General features: G+C 54.8%; 5 protein-coding genes across 5 annotated transcripts; 3 read left to right on the top strand and 2 right to left on the bottom strand.

Moving 5' to 3' along the window:
- Positions 1-1,989: 1,989 nt before the first annotated feature.
- On the top strand, positions 1,990-2,970 carry RSB1-0 (Sphingoid long-chain base transporter RSB1; the record flags this gene model as incomplete). Its single annotated transcript, XM_036644118.1, has 1 exon — positions 1,990-2,970. One exon carries the CDS (start codon positions 1,990-1,992, stop codon positions 2,968-2,970), a length of 981 nt encoding a protein of 326 aa, XP_036490663.1.
- An 833-nt stretch (positions 2,971-3,803) lies between these two features.
- Positions 3,804-7,570, bottom strand: red1 (the record flags this gene model as incomplete). The annotated part of the gene is made up of 5 exons (XM_036644117.1): positions 3,804-4,012; positions 4,101-4,359; positions 4,413-5,050; positions 5,113-6,837; positions 6,892-7,570. The coding sequence occupies 5 exons, from the start codon at positions 7,568-7,570 to the stop codon at positions 3,804-3,806; spliced, it is 3,510 nt and encodes a 1,169-aa protein (XP_036490838.1).
- A 1,255-nt stretch (positions 7,571-8,825) lies between these two features.
- On the top strand, positions 8,826-16,160 carry myo2 (Myosin type-2 heavy chain 1; the record flags this gene model as incomplete). Its single annotated transcript, XM_036644116.1, has 3 exons — positions 8,826-9,317; positions 9,370-15,642; positions 15,699-16,160. The coding sequence occupies 3 exons, from the start codon at positions 8,826-8,828 to the stop codon at positions 16,158-16,160; spliced, it is 7,227 nt and encodes a 2,408-aa protein (XP_036490670.1).
- Positions 16,161-17,998: 1,838 nt separating this feature from the next.
- On the bottom strand, positions 17,999-20,203 carry ANXA7 (Annexin A7; the record flags this gene model as incomplete). The annotated part of the gene is made up of 2 exons (XM_036644115.1): positions 17,999-18,307; positions 18,362-20,203. The coding sequence occupies 2 exons, from the start codon at positions 20,201-20,203 to the stop codon at positions 17,999-18,001; spliced, it is 2,151 nt and encodes a 716-aa protein (XP_036490671.1).
- A 2,065-nt stretch (positions 20,204-22,268) lies between these two features.
- On the top strand, positions 22,269-23,736 carry CGCS363_v012265 (Fumarate hydratase; the record flags this gene model as incomplete). Its single annotated transcript, XM_036644114.1, has 2 exons — positions 22,269-23,491; positions 23,547-23,736. 2 exons carry the CDS (start codon positions 22,269-22,271, stop codon positions 23,734-23,736), a joined length of 1,413 nt encoding a protein of 470 aa, XP_036490668.1.
- Between the last annotated feature and the right edge of the window lie 2,981 nt (positions 23,737-26,717).

The following is a 26,717-nucleotide window of genomic DNA, read 5'->3' as shown; positions in this document are numbered from 1 at the left end:
GTTAAAGAAAAGGCGGAGACAAAATTGGAATACAGTACACTTTGGAATAAAAGTTTATTTACCACTGATATTGAGCTAGCGAGCAAGAGGACATTGACGACCGGCCTATGCAAGACAGCGTCCGTCATTTGAGGCACCGCACGCCTCCACTGATGTTGATGAGGGAAATCGCCTCACTCGTGGTTGCGGCATAAGTTGGAGTGTATTTTCAGTCTACGCTGCACTTTGGTGCAGCTATTTTCTCGCTCACCGAGTTCGATATGTGCATGCGCAGCATCCCTCGTGGCTTCTCTTCAATGATCCTTGCTCATCAGCTGTGCTGGGTATATGAGGCGGTAGTCTCGAGGAGTTTGGACCGACTTCGAGATGCTCGATTGCCATGAAATTAAATGCCTTCGTGAACAAGGGCAAGCCGAGAGATCATCCTGGCCGACGAGACGTCTCTCTATTCATACTATGAAAATACAAGAGACCGCCTATCTTTCCTGTGTCTGGACGTCTACATTTCCTGTGTACTTAATTTGACGATGTTGCGAATGACGACAATGATAACGATAATGGCGACGGTGGCAACAACAACGATAGTTGAAGGACCAGAAGAGCCGGACCCCAAGTCTTGATGGCATGCTTGATATCGAAGAGACGCGTCAAAATCAACCGGTCGTATGAGTGTATTGTCGTTGAATGAGTGAAATACTAAATTAAACAGACAGATGTCATACTATTTTCAACTTCATGAGAGCTTCGCTTTGACGACATACGCTTATCCGCACCGAGTTGTAGTCGATGCTCGACAGGCTGACGAAGGAGCGTTTCCAGAGACACACCCTGCTCGCCATGTGATAACAGCACTGTGCTATCATGATGAATGCTTCCTGGCGACTAGCCCTATTCCGCTCCAACGACGTGTTAAGCTGACAAGTGGATTTCTCGGCCCGGTCTGGTGCAGTCTGTATTGATGTAGGCGTTTTCCCGTACACTGCCGACTGCCTCCGCGTGGTGGCCATTCCACACATTCGCTTTCTTGACTGCCCTGCTGGATATGCCGTGAACTTAGACGATGCATGGATCTGCAGCCTCACGGAGTATTATCCACAGCCCCCTCATAGGCTCATGAGGCGCTTAAGACGACCAATATGGATCATAGACAGCGTAATGATCCTCAAAATAAGCTCAGGTGTGGGTGAGAGTGGTTCGTCTCATCATCCTTGCCATGAATCACCGGCACATACTTCAAACTCTATCCCCTTAACCTTGGATGGCAGCAACACCCAATATGACTTTCCCATCGCAAAGAACCGTATGCATTTGAGAAAAACTCCATGGAAATTACGATTCATGTGATCCCAAAACACGGCAGTCATCGTGATATCTAACATCATCACATCTCGATCTTGATGATGTGAATGATCAACGAAAACCAGATCGTTCGCTGAAGTGGAATTTCAACACCAATTGAGACGGTCTTTCCACGGCGATACATGCAGCCATCCAATCGTGCGGTAGCCTCCGAGCCACTGGATCACGGAATTGCCAAATATACTTTGCTAGTACCTTGAATGACCGTAGAGGTACGACTTCGCTGGTCGAGAACCTGACCCCTGAAAGAGGCACCTCTTGCTATACGCAGCACATAAAAGTCCGTTTCTCCATTCCCAGAGTCCCCCTTCCCCCATAAAGATTATGCTTCTTGTCGCTGGTGAACTCTCCCGTCCCAACGTTGTTGATGATCTCTCATCAGGATCGAGAGGTTAAGCTGAACTCCGTCCAACACCTCTCCCCCGTCCAGTGCCAAGTCTCATCTCCACAGTCGTCTCAGCTCCCCGTTGCTTCTCTGCCATCACCAAAGATCACCAGCCAAGCCGGCAAACACCACAGCCAGCCCCAATATCAAGATGGAGCACTTTACTTTCAACGGTGCGCTCTCGGGACCCTTAACCGTACTTGGAACAAACAGCTGATTCTCGCGTAAATCCAGACTACATCAACATGTACGTATGTTATTACAACCCGAAACTCCGCATGTGCTTGGACGTTCCCTCGTATTACATGTACAAGCTCGACTTCGCAGCCAACGTCGCCTTCACCGGCATCTTCGGCCTCTACTTCGTCGTCTACGCGGCGATATGGGCCGCCACCCGGCGCGGCCACATCTTCAACATCGCCTTCCTGTGCGGCCTCACGGCCGAGACCCTGGGCTACGCGGCGCGCATTGTCAGCTTCAGTAACCAGTGGCGCACCTGGCCGTTCATGACGCAGATCTGCGCCCTCACCGTCGGCCCGGCGTTCCTCGCCGCCGGCATCTACGTCTGCCTCCGCCGCATCGTCCGCGTCTTCGGCGTCTCCCACTCCCGCATCCGCCCGCAGCTCTACACCCGCATCTTCATCCCCTGCGACCTGGTCGCCCTCGTCCTCCAGGCCGTCGGCGGCGGCCTCGCCGCCTACGCCACCTACCACGCAGCGTCCACCCAGAAGGGCGACAACATCATGATGGCCGGCCTCATCTCGCAGGTCATCACCATGGCCATCTTCATGCTCGTCTCGACCGACTTTGCCATCCGCGCCTGGCGCAGCAGCGGCAGCGGTGACAGCTCGCCCCTGGCCTCCTCGCCAGAAGAAGACGCCGAGGCCGCGAAGCTGGGCCACCTGCGTTCGTCGTGGAAGTTCCGCGGTTTCCTGGTCTCCCTGGCGCTGGCGACCATTTGCATCTTCTGGCGCTGCGTGTTCCGCGTCGCCGAGCTGAGCGGCGGGTGGACCGGCCCGTTGATGCACCGCCAGGACCTCTTCATCGGGTTCGAGAGCGTCATGATCGTCGTCGCCGTCGGCGGGCTCATTATCTTCCACCCCGGGTTCTGCGACAGGGAGCTGCTGGACGACAAACCTGCGCCGCCCAAGACTGAGCCCGTCCTCGGGGGAGGATATTCTAGCGATTTGCACAGCAGGCACGAGGTCGTGGAGGTCAAAGCCTGATGGATGGGAGAGATAGAAACGTTGCATTCTGCTTTAGTTTCCATATGTAGCGGTGGATGTTTGACAACGTCGTTGGATTCTCTTCTCTTTCTTTTATTTTCCCCCTCTTCTTTCTTTCTTATTTTGGCCATTCTAGCCCTCAAATGTTTTCGTCAGAGTCATACGGCAGTCAAAAAGGTGTGCCCGCAGGCGGTAACCTGCTATACGAAAGTACGAAAAACATCAAAAGGGAAGAAGGAATGTGGTTGATTTTCTGCGTGATAGAAGTTGTTAGCAATCCGGAGTTTTGGAGCACATCAATCAAATCTTTCTTTGTAGTGAGATGGGTGACCTTAACACAAACCCGATATGATAACATGCAGCACACTTTGATATTACCCGGCACATGCTTTCATAGGAGACATCATTGAATTGTCTACGGACGACCCCTGAAGGGCTAACAGCTCTTTCGATGGCAGCCCCATTTAGGCTTCACCACCACTCAATATCTTGACACGCAGAGTGCGTCATTGCCACTCTGGCCATTATTTTTTTGCCTACTTGCCATTTTCCCACTGTACCGACGCCTCATGCCTGATATCCTCAGGCCGAATCACTTGTAAAAGTAACGCAAAGAGGGGTATCGTGCGAACGCCGCCCAAGCGCCCTTCCCAGACGGCATTCAAGCCTCTGTAGGGGGATATGCGGGGTATGTAAAAGATGAAGAAAGGAAACAGAAGTGCTTGCTTGATTGCAAAAGGAATGGGGGAGAAAACCAGCGACTAGTGCGAGTGCTGGTGAAGGGGATTACGGGAAATTGAAGCGGCCTATGCAGGCTCCTGTGCTTCTGTCAACTAAAGTGACACATTGCCCAATGGCAAGATCTTGGATGGATCGCCGTTGAAGCTCTTGTGGTACTCGACGATGCCCCGAGCGATGCTGGGGAAGTCTCTGATGTTCTTGGCTCTCATGTCTTGCAGGACCTTGCGCAATCCGTCGTTGAACTGGTTCCTTTCGTCTCCGTCAAGTTTGGTGCCGCCAAGCTGGAGGAGAATCTGGTCGTCTAAAACGTTGGGGGCGACCGTCAGCGTTCAACATGCTTCGAGACATGTGACGAGGTCAGTTATCCTTGCGGGGCGATGGCGACCTACCCGGCAACTTCATTGTCTCGAAGTGCTGGTAAATGCAGTCAGCACCTCGTGGGCATTCCCGGCTGGCCAGTTGGTCTGGGCAGACGGGTTGTTCCGGATCGATCCTGTTGCTATACGTGAGAGACCGAAGTCCACCAGCGACTGTCTCAGCAAACTTGGGGTGGTATCGATAAGCACGGAAGTATTGTAGTGGGCTCTCGTAAGGGGTGAAGACATCTCCGGAGGGCATCTCATCAGCGCTCTGTGTTGGTTGAGGGGCCTGTGATATTGATTAGAAACCACCGAGTGTTGATGGCGCGAAACGAAATGTACTTCTCTCGTAGCTTCAACTCCCTGCTCCGGAGTTGATTCGTTGACACCTAACGAGATCTGTTCAGGGATTTGTGAGGCTCGTGAACTTGGCTCCTGTAGGTCAGCATCACTATTAGCCAGCGAGACGGTGCTGCCTGCTGGCACTGGGCTGGTTGATGGAGATCTGGCGTCATTTGGAGGGGCAACTGCCTCAGATGGCTCATAGGCGTCCGACGAGCACTCTTGGTCTCCATCTTGGATATGCTCTTCATGTTGGGAACTCGAATCTGACGATTCGCCCATGACGACATCAGAAGGACCATCACTTGAACTTGAGACCGGCCGCGACTCCTGAACTGCATTGGTGCTTGTCACCGGATTGACGGGTGCCTCAATGGGCGCGGGCACTGCCTGGACTGTGGCATCAGGGACATCAGGGGGGTTCGTCGCAGCTTTACCAGTAGCAGCAACATCGGCTTGTGCCGCGATGGAAGAATCTTCAATGCTTTGCGCAATAGGGGGCTGGGGCTTGGGGGCTTCTATGCTGGAAAGGGCCGAATTGACCGCGCTCGAAGCCAATACTGCGGTGTCAGCGGCAGGGACATCAGCCTGCACATCGGACTGAGGCCCGACAAGGGTCTGTGTAGCAACAGGATCCACTGAATATAAGTTAATGAATGTTTTCTGAGTGTCTGTCAACGAATTCATAGCGTTTACTAACCAGAGTTGCTCTTGGGCAGGCTTTGAGGATCGCTGGACTCGTCGGAGTCTTGGTTGAGCTGTTCCATCTCCTGGGTCAACTTCTCCTTCTCAGCGCCCTCTTCTTCAATCTCCTTCTGTAACCGAGCGATTTGAGACTGCAGAAGACGCAATTTGCTCTTCTTTGCCTTTAATCTGCCCTCAACGAGTGGGAGACTGGTGCTGACTTCTCTGAACTTCTGGGCGCGAACGGAAGCAGCCTCGGCCCTCCTCTCGGATGGCTTTGGCAGACGCATCGAGCTGCCCGCTTCGGCAACCACCGGCGAAGACGGGGCGTTGGGGTTAGGCTGATCAGGTGCACTGGACGCACCCATGGATTGCACTCGTCTGATGGCAGGTTTGCTTCCATCCGAGTCCGCAGTGGCGTCTGGCGTCTGTCCGTTAGACTTGAGGCCAGATGCTTGGCCACTCATAGCAGCCTTCAGCTTGGCCTTAGCCTCGGCCAATGCGATCTTGCGCTTCATAGCTTCTATCTTTTTATCCATATTTTCAAGATGACCTGCTTTCGGCTGGGCTGCGATGATTCCCGACTGAGGTGTCGTAACGTTGCTGGGCACAGGGCTGACTTGGGGTCGCCCGTCTGTCAGTGGCGGAAAGTTGCGGAACGATGCTGTCTTTTGCAGTGGAGTGTTCGCCTGTTGGAAGCTAGAAGACTCCTCTGTTGGAGAAGTAATCTCCATCTCAATATCTTCATCGTCCGAGGCGTCGCTAACGTCGATTACAAAAGGCTTGTCTTGGCGCTGATGACCAAAGGGGCGCTTGTTTGCCTGTGAGCTTGCGACGAAGTCAGCAGCAACTGGTCGTTTCCGCTGGTTGCTTGCTGCGGCTTGAGGCGTCGACATAAATAGGCCGGGAATCGTGGATGCAGGCGCGGCTGTGGGCAAAGGGTACTGTCCTTGGGGCAAGCTAGACTGAGGAGACTGGGCTGCTGCAGGGACAGTCGAAGTGCCATTTGTTGCTGAGGAAGGTCTAGTGGCAGCCGGTGACGTATTTGCAGACTGCACAGTTTGTAGGCTGTTCTTGCGCACAGCATCTTTCTGAGCGCGTGCCTCGCGGGACTTTTGGAGGGCGTCCATCTTTTGCTGCTGAACGGTTTCCTTATCGGTCATTCCAGAAGCTTGTGCAGCCTTTGCTTCAGCACTGGCTGCGGTGGACGATGAAGGGGCGGCCTTTGCGTTCTTTGCGGCCAAGAGACGAGCAATCCGGTCCTTTCTCTCCTCCCCAGCTGACTTGGCTGTTGAAGCTGGTGCTTGTTCCTGTACACCAGGCTTCACAGTTGCTACAGATGCCTGTCCTCCAGGAGCCTTGAAGCTTGCTTGGGAAGGCGAATGAGAAGTGGTCGTTGCTGAAGCAGCAGAGACCCCTGGACCGCTAGCTTGGTTGGGGGTGCTGGCATCTAGGCCAAGCTCAGAAAACAAGTTCCTGACGACTGTTGCATCGATGCCTTCGTCGACATACTGTTGGTAGCGAACGTTCATGGGCCAAAGATTGAGGATGGCTGCTCGAGCCTGCTTCCGGGCATCCTCGAGACCTAATGGAGTAGTCGCAGATGAGCTCGACTGAACTGCTTGGCCGTTTGACAGCTGCGCTTGTTGGGATATTTGGCGGTGTCCGTTGTTGACGTTGAGGGGAGGATTCATTTCGCGGGGAGATAGATAGGGGGAGTAGGAACCTGATCGATCCCGAGCTGCGTTACAGTCAGATATTGCCCAGGAGTTTCCATGAGGTGAGGTCTGCTCACCAGCTGCATCGAAAGCAGCAGGGCTTTGCGCCCGCTTGTGCTCTGGACCTTGGGCCCACGTAGGGGCAGCATTTCCGTTACCGGTACGGCTCTTGGCGGTCGTCGCTGATGAAGAGGCAACGGCCGGCCGACGGGGGCTGGTGTCCATGATGGTGTTTGCGGGCTCGTACAAATCGTCGAATTCGCCCTCGCTAAGCTCCCCCTCTTCAGTGCTGTTAGTGCTGTTATGCGATTGCTTGGGGGCAGGCTGCGGGGCCCCTCGAGTGGATGCCAGAGCTCGAGCCTTGGATGCCTCCATGGTCACACTTTTCGGTCGGTAGTACTGCGCAGCGGGAATGAGCTTGGGTTCGTCGCGCGAAGGCCACTGCTGCTGCTGGTGCTGCTGGTGCTGGTACTGAGGCGGCGCTTGCGCTAACAATGCTGCCTCGGGTGCTGGAGGTGGTTGTATCGGTTGCTGCCAGCCGAATGTCTGCGTTGGTTGACCGTAGCCCAGTCCGGGTATCATATGCTGCGACTGGTCGTAGGTATCGCGAAAATGGGGTTGAGCATCGAACGCGTTGTTCGGGGCGGGCGGGGGATAGGGTTGCGCGGGAAAGGGAGGTGCCGTCGGATACGCGTAGGGCTGGGGAGGAGGCTGCCCCGGGTACGGCGAGTACCCGTATGGATAGTAATTGTTCATGGTCGAAAGGCGAAGGAAGGCGCGACTGTGACTCTGACCGGGACTGAGTTTGCCTGTGACGGGAATGGCTGTCTGACGGAAAAGTCAAAGGAGCGGCGATGCCTCAGCACGACGGTGGGAGTAGGCGCGACCCGTAATCAAAGCCTAGCGTTTGCTATCGTCAAGTGCAAGCCACAATATTATCGAGTCGGCGGCGAAAGCTTTCTTGTGGAGGCGACGGCAGGTGGTATGAATCTGGAAAGGTAGATCGAGTCTGTGGTCAAAAACAGAAAGCGCATGGCAGTTCGCAGGGAGAGAGATGGAGAAGGTCCCAGGGCGGTCAAGGCTGGTTGTTCGTCGTTGGTTGGCTGCCAAGATGGCAATAATATTTCACAGGCGCTTGAGCGAGCGCGGAATAGCAACCGTCATGCAATTTGGATTGCAGGCACTGCGCACTGGTGCGAAACAAGACGAGACAATGTCCGGATGAAGACAAGTTTCGAAGGCGTCAGTCAGACCAGGAGGGAGAGGGGAGGAAAAAAACGATGCAGATATCGTGGTGTTTCTTCCCGTCCCGCTGAAGAGGAAAAGAATCCCTGGAAGCGGCGTGGGCGAGGGCTGTGGAACGAAGTGTCTTTGATGGCCCGCAATGCGACAAACGAGGTTGGTCCGTTGGAGTTGGCACCTCAAGTTTTCGAAATATTCTCCCCCCGGGCTCCTCCAAGGGCAGTAAAAAAAAAGCACTTGGCACCTGCACCCAAGCAAACGGAACAAAAATCACGACCGTGCAGGGAAGAGAGGCCTTCGATTCGTGCTATCCCCTTTCGGGCTAGACTGACTTGAGACGGTCTCGCGTCACACCCAGCCTGACGCCTGTCCCCCCATCATCCCCCCCATTGTTTACTTCGCAGGCGTACCCCAAGCAACGGTCCTCCTGAATCCCTGCTCAGATTGTCTAAAGTCAACAATATCCATCCTTACGTTGCTCTTCTTCCTCCACCTCCCAGCCTCCTCAAGCTTGCCTTGATTTCGTCTTTTCACCAAAGACTATAGGTCCCCCGAGGTTGCGACCCGGCGACTTCTTTCGTCTTGTTTTCTTTGAGAGTTTGTCGCCTTTGTTGCACTTCGCCGCTTTGTTACTGTCTTAATGTTTACTCCATGAGCCGGATTACCTACGAGCGACGTTTTTGCGACGAACGACACGAAATCGACACGACGCCCCGAGCCCTGAGGGCTTCTCTCTTCTTACCAATTGCTTCCCCCGAGCGCTGCAATCATGGCGCAACCACGCAATAACCCTTTCGCGAGGACATCGCCAGGTCCAAGCAACGGCCGGCCGAAATCCGCAGTCTTCTCCTCGCCATCCCCGCTATCTGCCGTATCGACTCCCACGTCGCACGTCAGGAACCTCTCCCAAGCCTCAGCAGCCCCCGCGGCGCCTGCAACCGCACCTGCAATTGCACCTGCACCTGCTACTACAACTACACCCGCGCCTGCACCTGCGCCTGTATTTCTTCCAGGCGCGGGCCACATCCGTCACAACCGTTCCGACTCAAGGAACAGCGGTTCTGGAACCTTTGCGCCCTCCTTCATCAAGACGGAGGAGATGCGCAGAGGCTCTGACACAGTGAGGGGCATAGAAGGCGAAAACGACTTCTCTGGAAAGCGATACGTGTGGCTTAAAGACCCCCAGGTCGCCTTTGTTAGAGGCTGGGTTGTCGAAGACTTGGCAGACAACAGGATACTCGTCCAGTGCGATGATGGCACAGTAAGTAGGCCGTACTCATGTGCTTGAGTGGCAACTGACACCCGGTTCGCAGCAACGAGAAGTCGACGCCGAGAGCGTTGACAAGGTCAATCCCGCCAAGTTCGACAAGGCAAACGATATGGCCGAGTTGACACATCTGAACGAGGCATCCGTCGTCCACAACCTGCACATGAGATACCAAGCCGACCTGATCTACACATACTCCGGCCTCTTCTTGGTCACAGTCAATCCCTACTGCCCACTGCCCATATACACGAACGAGTACATCAACATGTACAAGGGGAGGAGCAGGGAAGATACCAAGCCTCACATTTACGCCATGGCGGACCAGGCTTTCCGCAATCTGGTGGACGAGGGTGAGAACCAAAGCATTCTCGTCACCGGTGAGTCCGGTGCGGGTAAAACAGAGAACACGAAGAAGGTCATCCAGTACCTTGCAGCAGTAGCGCATTCCGAATCGCCGGTCAAGAACAAGTCACAACAGTCAAATCTTTCTCAACAAATCCTGCGTGCCAACCCGATCCTCGAAGCCTTCGGAAACGCCCAAACAGTGCGAAACAACAACTCCTCGCGATTCGGAAAATTCATTCGTATCGAGTTCAACAAGGCCGGTGCCATTTCGGGCGCATTCATTGACTGGTACCTTCTGGAGAAGTCTCGTGTTGTGAGAATCAACAGCCATGAGAGAAACTACCATGTCTTCTACCAGCTGCTCAAGGGAGCTGACAGAAAGATGAAGTCCGAGTTCCTGCTTGACGGTCTTGACGTCGAAGACTTCGCATACACCCGTGCCGGCCATGACACAATCGTTGGAGTCTCTGACCGCGACGAGTGGGACTCTTTGATGGAGGCCTTCCATATCATGGGCTTCTCAGACAAGGACCAGAGCGCCATCCTGCGCACCATCGCAGCCGTGCTCCATCTCGGAAACGTAACCGTTGTGAAGGAAAGCCGCGCCGCAGACCAGGCCAGATTAGCGCCCGATGCCAAGGAACAGGCCTCCAAGGTTTGCAAGCTTCTCGGAGTTCCTCTTGAGCCGTTCCTGCAAGGCCTTCTTCATCCCAGAGTCAAAGCTGGCCGTGAATGGGTTGAGAAGGTCCAGACCCCAGAACAAGTCCGTCTCGGATTGGATGCTCTGTCCAAGGGTATCTATGAAAGAGGGTTCGGCGACCTTGTCACCCGCATCAATCGCCAGCTGGATAGAACGGGGATGGGACTGGACGATTCCCGCTTTATCGGCGTGCTGGATATCGCCGGTTTCGAGATCTTTGAGCAGAACAGCTTCGAGCAACTTTGCATCAACTATACCAACGAGAAGCTCCAACAATTCTTCAACCATCACATGTTCGTGCTTGAACAGGAAGAATACGCTAGAGAACAGATTGAGTGGCAGTTCATCGACTTTGGGCGCGATCTGCAACCGACGATCGATCTGATCGAGCTCTCCAACCCTATTGGTATCTTCTCTTGCCTGGACGAAGACTGTGTCATGCCCAAGGCTACGGACAAGTCTTTCACCGAGAAGCTCAACTCATTGTGGGATAAGAAGTCAAACAAGTACCGGCACTCGAGACTCGGACAGGGTTTTATCCTGACGCATTACGCCGCCGAAGTCGAGTATTCCACCGATGGTTGGCTGGAGAAGAACAAAGACCCGCTGAACGATAACATCACTCGCCTCCTTGCTTCTTCCACCGACAAGCATATCGCCGACCTGTTTGCTGACTGTGCCGAAATGGATGATGACCTCGGGGCTAGCCGCAACAGAGTCAAGAAGGGGCTGTTCCGCACCGTCGCCCAGCGCCACAAAGAGCAGCTTCACAGTCTTATGGCCCAACTGCACTCTACCCACCCTCACTTCGTCCGTTGCATCCTGCCCAACCACAAGAAGAAGCCCAAGCAGTTCAATAAGCTGCTTGTTCTCGACCAGCTGCGATGCAATGGTGTTCTCGAGGGTATCCGCATTGCTCGAACTGGATTCCCCAACAGATTGCCCTTTGCCGAGTTCCGGCAGCGTTACGAGGTTCTCTGCAGAGACATGCCCAAGGGCTATCAAGAAGGCCAGGCTGTAGCGGCCATGATGCTAGACAAGCTTGGCCTTGACAAGGGACTGTATCGGGTGGGTCTTACGAAGGTCTTCTTCAGAGCAGGTGTCTTGGCCGAGTTGGAAGAGCAACGCGACGCTCTAATCACCGAGATTATGGCACGATTCCAGTCAGTTGCTCGAGGCTACATCCAGCGTCGCAGTGCGTACAAGAGGCTGTTCCGCACGGAAGCCACTCGGATTATCCAGAAAAACTTCAACGTCTATCTTGACCTCATGGAGAACCCTTGGTGGCAGCTCATGGCGAAGATGAAGCCTCTGCTCGGTGCTACAAGAAGCGCAACTGAAGTGAAAAAGAGGGACGCAATGATCCGCCAGCTGCAAGACAAGATGCACCAAGAAGCCAACGACCGCCAGAGGCTCGAAGAGGAGAGACGGAACGTTCACAACGAGATGGTCCGTATCCAACAGACGCTGGAGAGCGAACGTGCTCTTGCCCTGGATAAGGAGGAAATCTTCAAACGTTTGCAACTCCGGGAAACCGAGCTGGAAGAGAAGCTCTCTGGCGCTATTGATGACCAAGAGAGGCTAGAAGACCAGCTTGATGACTTACTGGAAGCCAAGAAGCGGGCCGAGCAGGATGTCGACAAGTACCGTGCCCAGCTAGAACAAGCCGCTCTTCTCATTGCGAGACTCGAACAGGAGAAGTCAGACCTTTCTGCACAGACGGAGGAGCTGGAGCGCTCCATCGAGGAGATCTCCAAGAAGCAATCTGAGCGCAGCGAGCAGGAGAAACGTTTGGAGGGTGAGATCAAGATGCTTCAAAGCCAGCTCAGCCTCAAGGATCGCAAAGCGCGAGACTTGGAGGATAAGCTTTTGAAAATCGATCAGGATCTCGAAGTCAAGTTGCGAACAGCGCAGAAAGAACTGCAAACATCAAAGTCAAGAGAGTCGCAGCTTGCCCTCGAAAATCGCCAAGTCCAGCAGCAGTTGTGCGAGCTCTCCAAGACCTCAACAGATTACGAAGATCTTATCACCAAGAAGGAGAGCGAGCTTGCCCTTCTTCGAGGAGACAACAAGAAGTACGAGATGGAGCGACGAACGTTCGAGGACCAGAAGAAGACCCTTGCTGCGGAAAAGGAGACTGCCTCTTCTAAGCTGCGTGATGTTCAGGCCGAGCTCACTGCCATCAAGTCACAGCAATCCCAGCTTGAGAGAGAGGCTGAGGATGCCAAGAAGCTTCTTGAAGCTCGACTTTCGGAAGACGCGCAAGCTGATGAGAACCGTCAGGTCCTGGAGGCGCAGATCAAGGATCTCAAAGATGAACTCTTCAACGTCCAGAAGGAACTCAGCAGAGAGCGTCAATCCCGCGACGATGTCTTGCTACTTAGCGAGCATAAGTATAACGCTCTCCAAGAGGAGTATGACGACTTGAAGGAGTCCAAGATCATTATCGAAAAGGAGCTCTACGTGCAACAGGACCATTTGCGCCGGACCAAGGAGGCCCGCGAAACAGCCGAGAAGGAACGTGACGAGGCGCGTCAGGAAATCAGACGCCTCCGTATCGCCAAGACTCAGGCCGAGGAAGCTCGCGTACAAGCGGAGGTAGAAGGGGAAAGAGCTGCTGCTCGTGCTGCCCGTGAAAGAGAAGAGAGCCTACGCAAAGATTTGGATGCTGCGCACGAACGCCTGAAGTGGTTCGATGACGAGTGTGCCAACTTGAACCACCAAATCGAGGATCTGAACAAGTTGATACTCGAATCTGGAGAGTTCGGCCTGAAAAACGATCAAGAAAAGGACCGACTCGAGCGTGAATTGGTCACCGTCAAGGGCCGTCTCAAGGCATCCGAGAACGACAACCGCGCCCTTCTCAATAAATTACAACAAAAGGGACTCGAGATTGCACGCTCAAGCTCGAAGGCCAGCGAGGCTTCGAGAGGCCAAGTTCTGGGTCTTCAGAAGGAGAAGAATCGCCTGGAGGAGCAGAACGCTGTATTGAACAAACAGTTTGGCGACGCACAACTCACTGTCGCCGGTCTCGAGAAGAAGGTTGAGAAGTTGCAACTTGACGTGGAAGACCTGAACCACGAGGTGGCCCGGGAAGCTAAGACCTCGAGGAACGCCGAGAAGACGACGTCGACACTCACGGTACAACTCGCTGAAGCGAACCGGACCGTTGAATCGGAACGCCAACAGCGCACCCAAGCCCAAGCCAACGTCCGCACTCTGCAAGCAACCATGGAGGCTAGGGAGCAGGAGCTGCAGGAGTTGAGGGCCCAAATGCTCAGCGTGCTCAAGACGGTCGATCCCGAGGTTGTGATCCCGCCTCAAGCGGACGGCGCAAACGAGGGAATGCTGACCAAAAACTTCGATCTGGTTAGAAAGGTTGAGGATCTTCAGCAGAACCTCAGAGTGCAGACTGCTGCCCGCACGAATGCCGAGGCACAGCTGGCTGAGTTACGGTCGAATAGAGGATTTGACTCTCCTATGAGACCGAAACTCGAGGAGATTAGTCCTAACGAGGCCCCTTTCAATGGCTCGCCTACCTTCAGACGGTCAAAGATGCAGAACCGCCAACTCTCCAACACTTCCACCCCCACTCGACGGTTCGAGCCAGAGCCCTTTGACTCGGCTCGTTCAAACAAGACCGTCGACATTGCCACCTTCAACGACCGTATGGACCTCAAGGCTGAGATCGAGGAACTACGAAACCAGCTCGAAATCGCCAAGTTGCAGAACGACGAACTCCAGAAGAAGGCCAACAACACGTCTTCGCCGCCAGATGATTTCGACCAGAACAACTCTTTGCTTCGCATGCAGAAGCTCGAGAAGGTTAACAGTCGCTTGCACGACATGCTGGATGACTCTGCTAAGAAGGTGTCGGCTTTGGAGCGGAGTGTCAGAACCGGCGAGCTCTCTCTGCGCGACATCCAGACCCGATCCCACGAGGAGATTCTTGAGGCACTCAACAGCCAAGAGGAGGCGCGTAGATCTCTCCTGCACAGCCATAGGGATGCTATTTCAGAGCTTTCGGACGTGAAGAACCACTTTGAGAAGATGCGCCACGATCGCGCTGCCATTGAAGTTGAGCTGCGCGACACCAGGTCTGAGCTTGAGGAGATGTCGATGGCTCGTGAACAGGAGGCGGACAGCCGCAGCCAGCTTTTGCAGGAGTTCTCCGATCTGCAGATTCGCCTCGACACCGAGACTTCTAAGCTCGCTGACGTTACCTCCAGCTTGCACCTGTACAAGAGCCGAGCCGACGAGTACTTCAGTAAACTCGAGGCAGCGGAGATCGCGGTACTCAAGGCTAGCCGGGCGGAGCAGTTTGCAAGGACTCAGGCTAAGGAAGCAGAGGAGACGTACGCCGAAATCATGTCTGAGAGAGAAAAGATGGACGCTGCTCTTGAGGACCTCCAGCGCCAGAACCAACGGCTCGAGGAGAAGCTCGAGGATATGTCAACCGATCTGGAAACCACTACTCAAGCAAAGAAGCGTCTCCAGCACGAGCTTGAGGACTACAGGGACCAGAGAGCAAACGACATCGAGGACAAGGAATTGAGCATGGAGCAGACCCGCAAGAAGTACCAGGCCGAGTTCGCCACCTTAACCAAGGAATTGGATCTGGCCCGGGAAGAGAAGCTCTTTAAGCAGGCAGAGATTGCTCGCCTGCGCGAAGAACTCGATGAGCTCCGCTCTAAGTGGGACGACGAAGTTCTGAACAGCTCAACCTGGTCCAAGGAGAAGGCACGCCTCGAGTCGACTCTAGCTGACGTCGTGTCCTCGCGCGACGAGGCCGTCAATGCCCACAGCGAAGCCCAAGGCAAGATCGTCACGCTTCTTTCGCAAGTCCGATCCCTCCGCGCGTCCGTTGACGACATTACTTCTGAGCGCGACACTCTCGTGCGCGAGAAGCGAAACATTGAGGCTCGCCTCGAAGAAGCCAAGGCCGGCCTTGAAGATCTCACCAACGGCGACAGCCCGTCTCTGCGTGATGCCGCGAACCTTGATAAGGAGATGTTGGAGCTGAAGTCAAGCTTGGCTCAGCAGGAGGACATCGCCGCGGCTGCAGTAGAGAAGATGAGACGCGCCGAGTCCTTGGCTTCTGAGATGCAGAAGGAGGCAATGGTTGAGCGCGAGAACAGCTCTCAGCTTCAGAAGGACAAGGCTTCCCTCGAGAAGTCATTGAACGAGATCCAAATCAGGCTTGTTGATCTCGAAACCAAGGGCTACTCCAGCGCAAGCCACGATATCAAGTTCCTCCACAAGCGGATTCAAGAGGTAAGCATACTTATCAAAGATACAACCAGTCACTTCAGATTGCTAACAATCCACAGCTCGAATCCCAGCTTGAGGACCAAGAGAATGAACGAACCAAGTCTCAGCGATCGGTCCGCAACGTCGACCGAATCGTCAAGGACCTCCAGGGCCAGATCGATCGCAAGGACAAGCAGAACACGCAATTGCAGGACGACGTGTCCCGCATGCGCGACAAGGTCGAAAAGCTTCTGCAGACAATCGAGGATCTCCAGTCCTCCGAGTCTGAAATCCAGCTGTCGACTCGCCGTGCGGAGAGGGAGCTTCGCGAGGAGAAGGAGAAGTCTCTCCGTCTCGAGCGCGAGATTGAGAACATCAAGGCTCTGAGAATGGAGAAGGGCGCCGCTTCTCAGATGGGAAGCGTTCGCGGAGCGTGGCGTACGGGGTTTAGTATTGACGACGAGACCGCCTCCATGATTTCGGTGCCCAAGCGCAAGAGCAGCCTTAGCCGGGCTCCTAGTATGACGAAGGGCTTCTTGTAAATGGGCAGGGAGAGGTGTGTACGTTTATGTGTGAAAAATGCGTGCTAGACGCATAATGTGTAAATGGGACCGGCGTGGGGTCATTTTGGCGTTGAGCCATAGCCCACGAGGACACTCGGGGAAATGGGCTGAGCTGGGGCGTGCATGGTGTTATTGCTGTATACGTATTGAAGGGAGTCTAGCATCGGGTTTGCATTGGTTTGTGTTGCCAAATTACATATTTCACAGTCATGGACGAACAGATAGGATATCGGAGCACCCCCAGTGTTTCCATTCCATTTCATACTCCTCACCGCCGTGGTAGAAGTGACGACTGCATATGTGCTGGTAGGACTTGGGTGACCTCGGACGGTTACGCGGCTGCATGTAGCCGGCGAGGGGAGGTCGAGGGCAAACAAACAAAAGGCCGGCGTTTTCCTCTTGTGTGTTTCCCCCCTTTTCTCCTCTCGGATCAGGTTTGTATTTAAGTCTGCCCCTTTTCCTCCCCGTTCTCCCGCCGGTGTTGTCCCTTTCGGAGTAGTGATGGGCTCAGCAAGTAGTCGAGAGATCCGCCAAATTGTAGACGAAGCCGTCGTCGCTCTCCGGTCTGAACAAGCGCGCAGCAGCATGATGGGGCCCGTGATGGATGAAGACGGGGTCGTGTATGAGGAGGGCGGAGGAGGGGGGTATTGCTTCGATTTGGACTCGTCGTCGGAATCGGATTCTGAGTCTGAGTCTGAGTCTGAGTCTGATTCGGACGAGGATGGGGAGTGCGCTGAGTGCGGGGACTGTTGTTCGGATTGGGAGAGCGAGTGTTGCTATGAGACGATGGAGTGCTGTGCTGGGCTGGGCGATGGTGGAGGCGGTGGTGGATGTAGCGTTGGGATGGGGTGTGGGTTTGGAGGATGTGGTGGGATGAAGGATTCAAAGAGGAAGAAGAACAAAAAGAAGAAGAAGGACAAGAATGGCTTTTGGGGCAGATGCTATCCTGTGATGAAAAGGGGCGGTGGTGAGTGGGGAGGGGATGTTGTCGGGTTTTCGAGGTGTCCTGGTGAGGTTTGTGATTTTCTTTCCCCCTTTGTACACTGAGTATATTGACAGGGCATGATGATGTAGCAGGATCCCAAGAGATGGGGGTTCAAAGTCAACGACACCCACCGTCACGTATCCGAAAGGAGGAAACATGTTTGCACTGAACCACGGTCATACGCAGCCGCTACACGATCAAAGAGCAGAGATACGCGGCACCGACGAAGCAAATCTCGAGATCGGAGCCGGCGGCGGGGAGGAAGAGACGAGTGCGATGCGCACCATTCCAGAAGGGGCCGTCAACGGACGCTCATCTTTCGGGAGTCTGAGGACTATCCTAGGCGTGAGCAGCAGGTGCCTGCTTATCGCCATGTAACGCCGACGCGGTATGGGCCGAGCAGGAGCGGCGGTAGACATAGAGAAGGCAGGCAGACGAGGGACGGTGATCATAGGAGGGGGTCCATGATGCGTGGTGCGTTGGTGGATGACGATGAGATGAGATATTATGAGAGGAGACCGCAGTATTCGCGGGCGGGGAGCTATGAACGGCGTTCGGATCAGGATGAGTTGGTTGGGGAAGTTGACGATCAGACTGAGGATTCGTACGCGATTGGGGAGCGCCAGAAGATGGTCGTTTCACGGAGGGACGACCATGGGTACAGGAGGGGTGTTCGGTTCAAGTAAGAATATGCGGCATCATCATTTTGACAATAAAAGTTTTTGGACTTGGTTACATCTTAAAGATATCTCATTCAAATAGCCTTCCCATATCACATGGTCTCATTACATCTTTCATCCATCTCGTCATAAACAGACGAAAAAATGGCAAATCATCGTCGCTCAAAGACCTTCTCATCGTCGGGCATGCGATAAATGCACAGTTCCCTGCAGAAGAGACCCCACTCGCCGCTCGTGGCCTCCCTGACGGAATCCTGCATGTCACGTCCGTACCTCTCGCGGTACGCCCGCTTGACGGCCTCCATGTGGTGGCGGTCCCAGTGGAAGCGGACCAGCCGGGAGATGAGCAGCTCGCGGCGGAGGTCGTCTTTGCGGCTTGCGGTCAGGGCGTGGTGGACGAGCAGGGCGTCTCGCACGGGTTTGTTGATGACGCCGTTGAGGATGTGAGCCAGCAGTTCGCCCTGTAACATTTGTCAGAAATCGGATCATTGTAGCAGGCGTCAGGAGATACTTACGACCAGGTTACCACTCTTCTTCAGCGCGTCACGCGCAAAGTTGGATTGGTACGTTCTCTCGTACAACTTGAGCACCTCGCGCAGATGCGAGTCGCTGCGCTGTACGACGATGCTGATCATGAGCGTCTCACCGCCCTTTTCCGACTTGACTGCCTTGCGCAGGTCCGCCACGTCGTCCTCGACCTGGTGGTAGTCGACGGCGAGGCGGCGGCCGTAGGGGTCGTACTCCTCCATGCGCCGCTCCTCGAGCACCATCAGCACGGCCTTTTTGAACTTGTCCTCCTTGAGCTCCGTCTTCATGCACTTGGTCAGGCTGTTGTCGTACTTTTTGTCGTTGAAGCCGTCCTTGATGAGGCGGATCTCGTGGTTCGTGCGGCCCATGAGCGCCTCGATGAGCAGCTCGCGCCGCGTCTTGTCGCCCTGGTACCAGAAGTTGGCCCAGTACGCCTCGCTCTCCCACTGGCCGAGGGCGGTGGCGTAGCAGGCCTTCATGAGGTTGGGGTCCGCGTCCTTGAGGCGGGAGCGGATGTGCTTGGCCACGTTGACGCCCTTGCGCTCCGGGCCCGTCTTGACGAGGGCCTTGTACTCCTTGCGCAGGTTCATCACCTGGTCGTGGGTCAGGCCGGGCAGGATCTCAATCAGGGGCTCGGGGTCGGGGTTCTTGCGGTCGCTGCGCAGCGCCTTTGCGATTCTGGAGGCGTCGTCCTCAATGTCGTGGAACCGCGCCCTCCGACGCCGTCTGCCCTCGTCATCTGAGCCGAGTGGAGAGATGGGCTCCATGTCATGTGGGTGGGAGGAGGCGAGGAGCATGGGCGACGGCATGGGAGACATGTCTTGGTATGTGCCGTGGTACGACTCGAGCAGCGGGGAGCCCGGAGCGTTGGCCAAGGAGAGGTTCATGTTCAGGGAGTGGTGGCCGGTGTTGACAGACAGGTTGGACATGCGGTGCGTGGGCGGCTGAGGCGACTTGTCACGCCTGCGGCTGCCTGGCTCAACGGTCAAGACGTTTGACGAGATCTTGGGGTCAGTTCCGTAGTACGCAGCAGCGCCGGCCGAGATTTGAGGGCCTGGGCTAGGGGTGCGGCCAGAGCGACGCGGCGGCTCAATAGCTAGACTGGGCTTCTGCGCATACTGGTCATATCCGTAGGTGAGGTTTTCTTCCAGGGCCTTCTTCTTTTCCTCCTTCTTCCTCTCCTTCTCAGTCTTGCCGTCCGCGTTGGCATATTGGTAGGGTTGAGGCTGGGCGTAGGCGTAGCCGCCGGGGGACACAGGGCGAGGAGGCTTGGGCGGGGGGTAGAGTTCCCTGTTGTCTGGACGAGGCGGCTGGGCAGGCGGGTACTCGTCGCTGCCGTACTTGCTGTTGCTGCGGCTGCGGTTGCGGGTGTGGCTGCTGTACTTGGCGGGCAGGTAGTTCAGCTTGTCATCATCGCGCGGCGACACTGCGCGGATCTGCGGCTCGTCGAATCTGTCGCGAGAGCTGCGGTAGGAGCTTTCTCTCGGAGACGCGGGAGGACGGTAGGATGAGTTGCGGTCGCCATCGTAGTCGTAGAGCGAGCGGGTGCCGGGGAACAAGGCCTCGCTTGTCCCGTCTTCGGGGTAGGGGATGGCACCCGACATGGTCCCGGAGGGAAGCACGGGAACCCCGGGCTCGGCGGTGATGAAGTTGGCGCCTCCTCTTTCAAGGGCGTACTTGGAGAGGTCATCTTCGCCGTAAGAGTAGGTAGGCTCCCGCGGGGGCGCGACCATGGCGGGAGGGGCAGGACTGCGGCTGCGGCTGCGCTCGCGACGGCCCGGAGACCGTGAACGGGTGCGGTGGCTGCTGTCGTCGACTCGAAGAGACATGGTGATTGCTTGGAGGTTGTGGCACTCGAACCGGGTTTGTCGCTGTAGAGATGAGGTGAAAGCTGACGGGTGCCTGGTGCAGAGACCAGACGAGGTGGGGTTCAGAGCTCGAGTGGAAACGAAACGTGGTGGAATGAGGGGCTGCTGCTGCTGCTGTCAAAAGGTGGGACAGGGCGTAGGGCGACCCGAGTTGGAGGAGCTCTTATCAGATAAAACAAAAACTAATAAGTAACGAGTGTCGCGTGCTCTTTTTTTTCAATTGAGAAGCACACGGCTGGCCTGATATACCTTTCTTCACCCGTGTTCTTCCTGCGAGAGGGGTATCTGAAGATGTGGGATGAGAAAATAGGAGAAGAACGAGCGGGTGGTGGGCTTGAGGAGGGGAATAAGAAAAAGTCGAGTGCGGGCAATTGTACTTTTTAGAAGCCTGGCTACCAACAAGCAAAGACAACGGCGCCAGCGAAGCGAGCTGGGCTGAAGATGAAACTCAGCCAGTCGCATAGCTTCATCGCCTCTTTTCTGACCAAAGAAGAGGGGAAACGGTTACCGTACCATGCAGCAGCGTGCTCGTGAGGCTCGTGGCCCTAGCTGCATTGGGCCCCTTGCCGGTCGTGAGATCAGTTCAAGGTACCCGTAAACCATGGACGAGTAAGACCGCAGTGGGCTGCATGGTGACAGCCTGGTGCGGTGATTGCAGGTGTGAGTCTGTTGGATCTGCTGATCGATAACCTCCGGCTTTGCAGAGCAGCCCGTCAGGCGCTAATCAGGCGTGTGGTTGCGAGGGGAACCAATGGCCGCGATGGCCTCAAGTCTTGGGGGCCTCAACAGTCCTGTCTACACTGCCCCTACTGCCCCTACCGTCGGCGCCGTCTCCCCAGTCGGTCCCCTTCAGGGCCGGGGGCGGGTTGGAGACATGATTGGGGTTGAGCGAGAGGCTGTGGACGCCGGTATGTCCGGTGTGCAGTGCTAAGAAGACGGGAAGCTACCTTACCAACCTAAGGGCCAAAGACCCCAGGTTCAAGCGACCCGAACCCGTTCCCGCGGGCGGCGAGGGGAGAGCTTAACGAGCTTTCAGTGCGCCAGAGCCCTGGAGAGTCAATGTTTGGTGATGACATGCTGCAGCGGAGCGGGGCCGTCGTCTCCGTCGCGCGCAGCTTTCCGTCCTATCACGAACCGTCCGCTGCGCAACGGCGACGATGGAAAGACACATCCGGAAGGGGGCTGAAGCTGCGGGTGCCAAGAAGTGGCTGCTCACGTTGTCACGTTGCCGACATGTGGATAGTGAGAACAGGTCATTGTGGCCGTGCTCTTGTGGTGGTGACACTTCATGCATCACTGTTGAGACTGCCTGTCTCAAACAGTGGCTTCCATCTCAAGTTCCATCCCGTCTCATCATCCGAGGTGGGTGAAGAACATTCAACCGGGTGCCTTAGGTCAGCCCGGTTATGTAAGACACTTCACGGCGGACCGGAGCTGCTCGGGCATCTCGCAACTGTCATCGGCACGTTGCTGCGGTGCTTCACGCTCGGGATATCGGGATAAGCCGGAGGGCACGGGCCATCTGGGGCCCCACGCTGTTAGAGCTCCCCCCAACGGAGCCAATTCGGAGACAGGTGGTCGACTTTCTGGTGCTGAGGGAAAAAACAAAGTTCTTTTTCCTTCCTTTTTTGTTCCTCTAGATTTCTAGAAATCCAGCATTTTCAGCGCAATCTTTCTCGTCTGTCCCTCGAGGTTGTAATTCTGCAATTGACTCGGTCTAGATCCCCTAGGTCTCGAGTTTCACCGCCGTTTTTCTTTTGTTTGTACAAAGGAAAACCTACACGCAGCCACCAACACCCCAAAAAGCAGATCCGTCATGCTTCGCTCGGCACCAGCTCGACGCGCCGCTTCCGGCCTGGCGAGCTCACGGCTTACCGTTAGGCCGAGGACATGCGCAAAGAGCCTCTCCACATGCTCGACCCGAACCGCCTCCCCCGCAGCTATTTACCCCGCGACGGCCGCTCGATCAACACAATTCACCAGCCCTTTCTCTCTCCAGAGAAGTCTGCACACCACCGTCACCAGAATGGCCGGCACCCGTACCGAGAGCGACGCCTTTGGCGAGATCCAGGTCCCTTCGGACAAGTACTGGGGCGCCCAGACTGAGCGTTCTCTCGAGAACTTCAAGATCAACCAGCCCCAGGACCGCATGCCCCCTCCCATCGTCAAGGCCTTCGGTATCCTCAAGGGCGCTGCCGCCACCGTCAACATGCGCTTCGGCCTCGACGAGAAGGTCGGCCAGGCCATCCAGCAGGCCGCCAAGGAGGTTGCCGACGGCAAGCTCCTCGACCACTTCCCCCTCGTCGTCTGGCAGACCGGCTCCGGCACCCAGTCCAACATGAACGCCAACGAGGTCATCTCCAACCGCGCCATTGAGATCCTCGGCGGCACCATGGGCTCCAAGAAGCCCGTCCACCCCAACGACCACGTCAACCGCTCCGCCTCCTCCAACGACACCTTCCCCACCGTCATGCACATCGCCGCCGTCCTCGAGATCGAGCAGGAGCTCATCCCCTCCCTCAAGAGCCTGCGCGACGCCCTCCAGAAGAAGGTCGACGACTTTGACGCCAAGAACATCATCAAGATCGGCCGCACCCACTTGCAGGATGCCACCCCCCTGACCCTCGGCCAGGAGTTCTCCGGCTACGTCGCCCAGCTCGACGCCGGCATCAAGCGCGTCGAGTCCTCCCTGCCCGACCTGCGCCTGCTTGCCCAGGGCGGCACCGCCGTCGGCACCGGCATCAACACCTTCGAGGGCTTCGCTGAGGCCATCGCCGAGGAGGTCTCCAAGATGACCGGCACCGAGTTCAAGACCGCCCCCAACAAGTTCGAGGCCCTCGCCGCCCACGACGCCATCGTCCAGGCCCACGGCTCCCTCAACACCCTCGCCGGCTCCCTGTCCAAGATCGCCCAGGACATCCGCTACCTCGGCAGCGGCCCCCGTTGCGGTCTCGGCGAGCTCGTCCTCCCCGAGAACGAGCCCGGCTCCTCCATCATGCCCGGCAAGGTCAACCCCACCCAGTGCGAGGCCCTCACCATGGTCTGCGCCCAGGTCATGGGTAACCACGTCGCTACCACCATCGGTGGCATGAACGGCCAGTTCGAGCTCAACGTCTACAAGCCTTTGGTCATCCGCAACCTGCTCCACAGCGTCCGCATCCTCTCCGACGGCATGCGCTCCTTCGAGAAGAACCTTGTCGTCGGTCTCCAGGCCAACGAGGAGAAGATTGCCAGCATCATGAAGGAATCGTGAGTTTTACACCTTAGTCATTGCTCATTTTGAGGTTTGCTAACAACACCATAGTCTCATGCTCGTCACCACCCTCAACCCCAAGATCGGCTACGACATGGCCTCCAAGGTCGCCAAGAACGCCCACAAGAAGGGACTCACCCTCAAGCAGAGCGCCCTCGAGCTCCAGGCCCTCACCGAGGAGGACTTTGACAAGCTCGTCCGCCCCGAGCTCATGATCGGCCCCAAGCCCTACAAGGCTTAAAAAGCCCGTGAAATGAAAACCCAACCCCAAAAAAATGTGTGTTTGAATGTGGCAAAATGCCACCGATCCCGTGTAAACTACGTAACGATATCCTGTTACCTATGACGAAAAGGAAACAATGCGGTCCCTTAAGCGAGCCGTTTTGTTGGAACTGAACCGTAAAAAATACATATAAACAAAAAACATATGAAGCCACATGCAGACCCTGACCCCGCCCCCGCGTTTTCACATGTATTCTTACGTATCCGCATGTGAGGCACCCCGCATTGAGGCTTGGGCGCAGCTGCCATCTCATCTCACATGCGAGATGTCACTCGAGCCATGAGAAAGGTACTTCTCTCGGACGGCTAGTGAGGATGAACTGAGCATGAAGGCCATGCATGAGACGAACAAGGTCAGCGACGCACAATTGCGAGCACTTCGCGCCAAGAGCTATACACCCACAATAGATACAGCTGAAAAAGGATGCCGTGCAAAGACTGCGGGAGATGCGTATGATCGTATCTCATTAAACCGCTGTCAATGATGAGTTCTCATGCGTTCGACCATCAGGGCTGCGCACTGAAGGGCTATAAATTTGCTGTTTCTGCTTTGAACAAGCTTTGGCCACACAAATGCGTCGGTGGTCTGCTGGTGGAACTGATGTCGATCCAGTGTCTCGAAACGGCAACCTTCTCACGTGTTGCAGGAAACAGGTAATAGCAATTCCAAGAAACTGCTAAAGCACGCATCGAGCTATGCTCAGCGTCTCTGCCGGCGGCTGATTAATGTAGATGAATAGACATAGAAGCGTTCAACATTCTCGTTCAATTCTCGTTCCCGCGCCTTGTCTTGCTCTTGTAGTGTCGAAAGTTTTGTCCCAAGCGGTTTCCCCTTCTCATTTTTGCATGAAGCTCAAGAACCCCCGACATCAATAAGCCATGAAAGATTCTCACGAGCAGCATCTCATGTACGAGCTTTATGACTGGCAACTTTCCGATGCTATGATTGAAGCCTTTTTAATGAGCAGTAGACCGCCTTCAGGACCTTTGGGACCACAATCGGCCCATGCAAGCTGGATCTCGAGCTCGGTTAAACTCCGGGCGGGTATAATTGAAGCAAACATTGATGTTCTATATGGTAATATTCATACAAAGTAAGAAGTCGTCTTTGCTGTTTCAATTCGTGGGTATTTATCATTGAATACATCAACTCAAGAGCCGCGCGAAGACGGCAACAAAGATTCGCCTCGTCTTTATAGTTATTCCTGGTCCCGCTGCTGTTCGAGGGGTAAAACTCCCAAGCATACACGAGGATGTGCTATCTCCATAGTAGAGGAAGCAACGCTACGAGAGCAATTTCATATGGTCGAGAAAATGAGTCATCTCTGGTCTTCGTAGAGTTTTGATAGCGATGATCAAGGCCCATTGGAAAACTTCCGGCCCAGTGTCTTGTGTTCCTGCGGAGGTTTGACGAGCGAAAACACCCCAAAAATGCCAATCTTCGAAATCCATTAGTATAGTGGGAATGGCATCGAAAATGACCCCAGGTATTACGAAAATGAGCGCGGTGCCTCATTCTTCGGTCAAATCTTGATCGTTCAACCGGTCATGTATATATAACCTACACCTTGTCAGGAATTAGGAATGGCCAGTAGTCGACCAAACTCTCCCAAGGTGTGCCTTTTTCCTGTCTAAACCTCCTATGTTACAAGAATGAGACGGAATGTCAGAAATTTCCTTTTGCATTAACCATAGCTTCATTGCTTATGTACCCTGGACAACTTCCAGTCAGCGGAAGCCAGCAGAGAAAATCTTGGCGGTCTTGCAAGTGTCTTTTGACAGGAGCAGATGTCACAGTCGATGGATGCGAAAACATGCCTCTTAGAAACATGATGTCGAGAATGCCGCGACGCACTTGGCTTCTTGTTATTCGAGAAGCTTGTGCCGAAGACAGACCATGAGTTTCATATCAGATGGACGACGCCAGCGAAAGGCTGCTTACTGCTTGGGTATAAATTCACAAGCACATGCATGTTCCATGTCACCATTAGGAGCAATGAAGTTCCCTTGGAGGAATGTCGATCGGGATCCATGAGGTGATAATTGTTGCTGCCTTCATGAGAAGTCGAGGCGATAAAGATTTGTCTAAGCCGTGGTCTACGCGCAACGTATTCGTTCGGATACACCAATACCGCCAAGGAAACTCGACCCAGATAAGGCAGCTCTTCGTTCGTCAATCTCTGAGATGAGTATGATGATATTGACTCAAGTAGTGGTGCCTATGTTGGACAAACCTTACACAATTTCCAAGTGGCGTGCCGTATCCCTGGATGGATGGTAAGGAGGCTTTGAACAACCACTGCCATCTTGCTTCTCTTAGGCTCCTGCAGTCAAATTCTTCGTGCTAAGTGGAATTGGGAAGTGGCATCCTTCAGAGATATTATTGAGCCTCTAGCGTTATAAGTTTACTGATGGAAGCTAACAAGAGCCCTCACGCCAGGACATAAATTACGATCTCAACCTCAATGAGCAGTAACAGTCTTGCTATCCGGGCGGATGCTTCTGACTAACCGGACGGAGAACTATCTTTATCAGCTCTAACAGTTCATTTTATCTCAACTATTTCATATTCCCCATCGTTCCTATCCCTCTTATCGTCGTCGTTGTACTCGTTATCGTTGTCGTCCCTAGTATGGTCTTTACCTACTACGAATAACTAAAAGTTTCAGCAGAGACCATCAAGTCCGCTGGTAAATGGAGCAAAACTTGTTGTGTAATAGGATGGTGCTCTCAAGCAGGCTTAGGCATTGAGCCGATAATCCTTTTGGTGTGTTGCGCATCATGGTGCATAGACACCTTGATACTTAGAGAGCTTGGTGGCAACCTTGTTTCCATCGGAGAAAGGGTGCAAATCACTCTTATCTTTCTCTTCATTCATTTATTCTCGTCCGTTTGTCTTCTTCCTTTCTCGTTGTACATATTCACTACCAGATTCTAACC

The sequence above is a fragment of the Colletotrichum siamense genome (genome assembly GCF_013390195.1).
Source record: "Colletotrichum siamense strain Cg363 chromosome Unknown KSG_Cg363_contig08, whole genome shotgun sequence".
NCBI classification, from domain to species: domain Eukaryota; kingdom Fungi; phylum Ascomycota; class Sordariomycetes; order Glomerellales; family Glomerellaceae; genus Colletotrichum; species Colletotrichum siamense.
The sequence above is the reverse complement of the archived record's forward strand: the minus strand, read 5'-3'. Positions and strand labels throughout refer to the sequence as shown.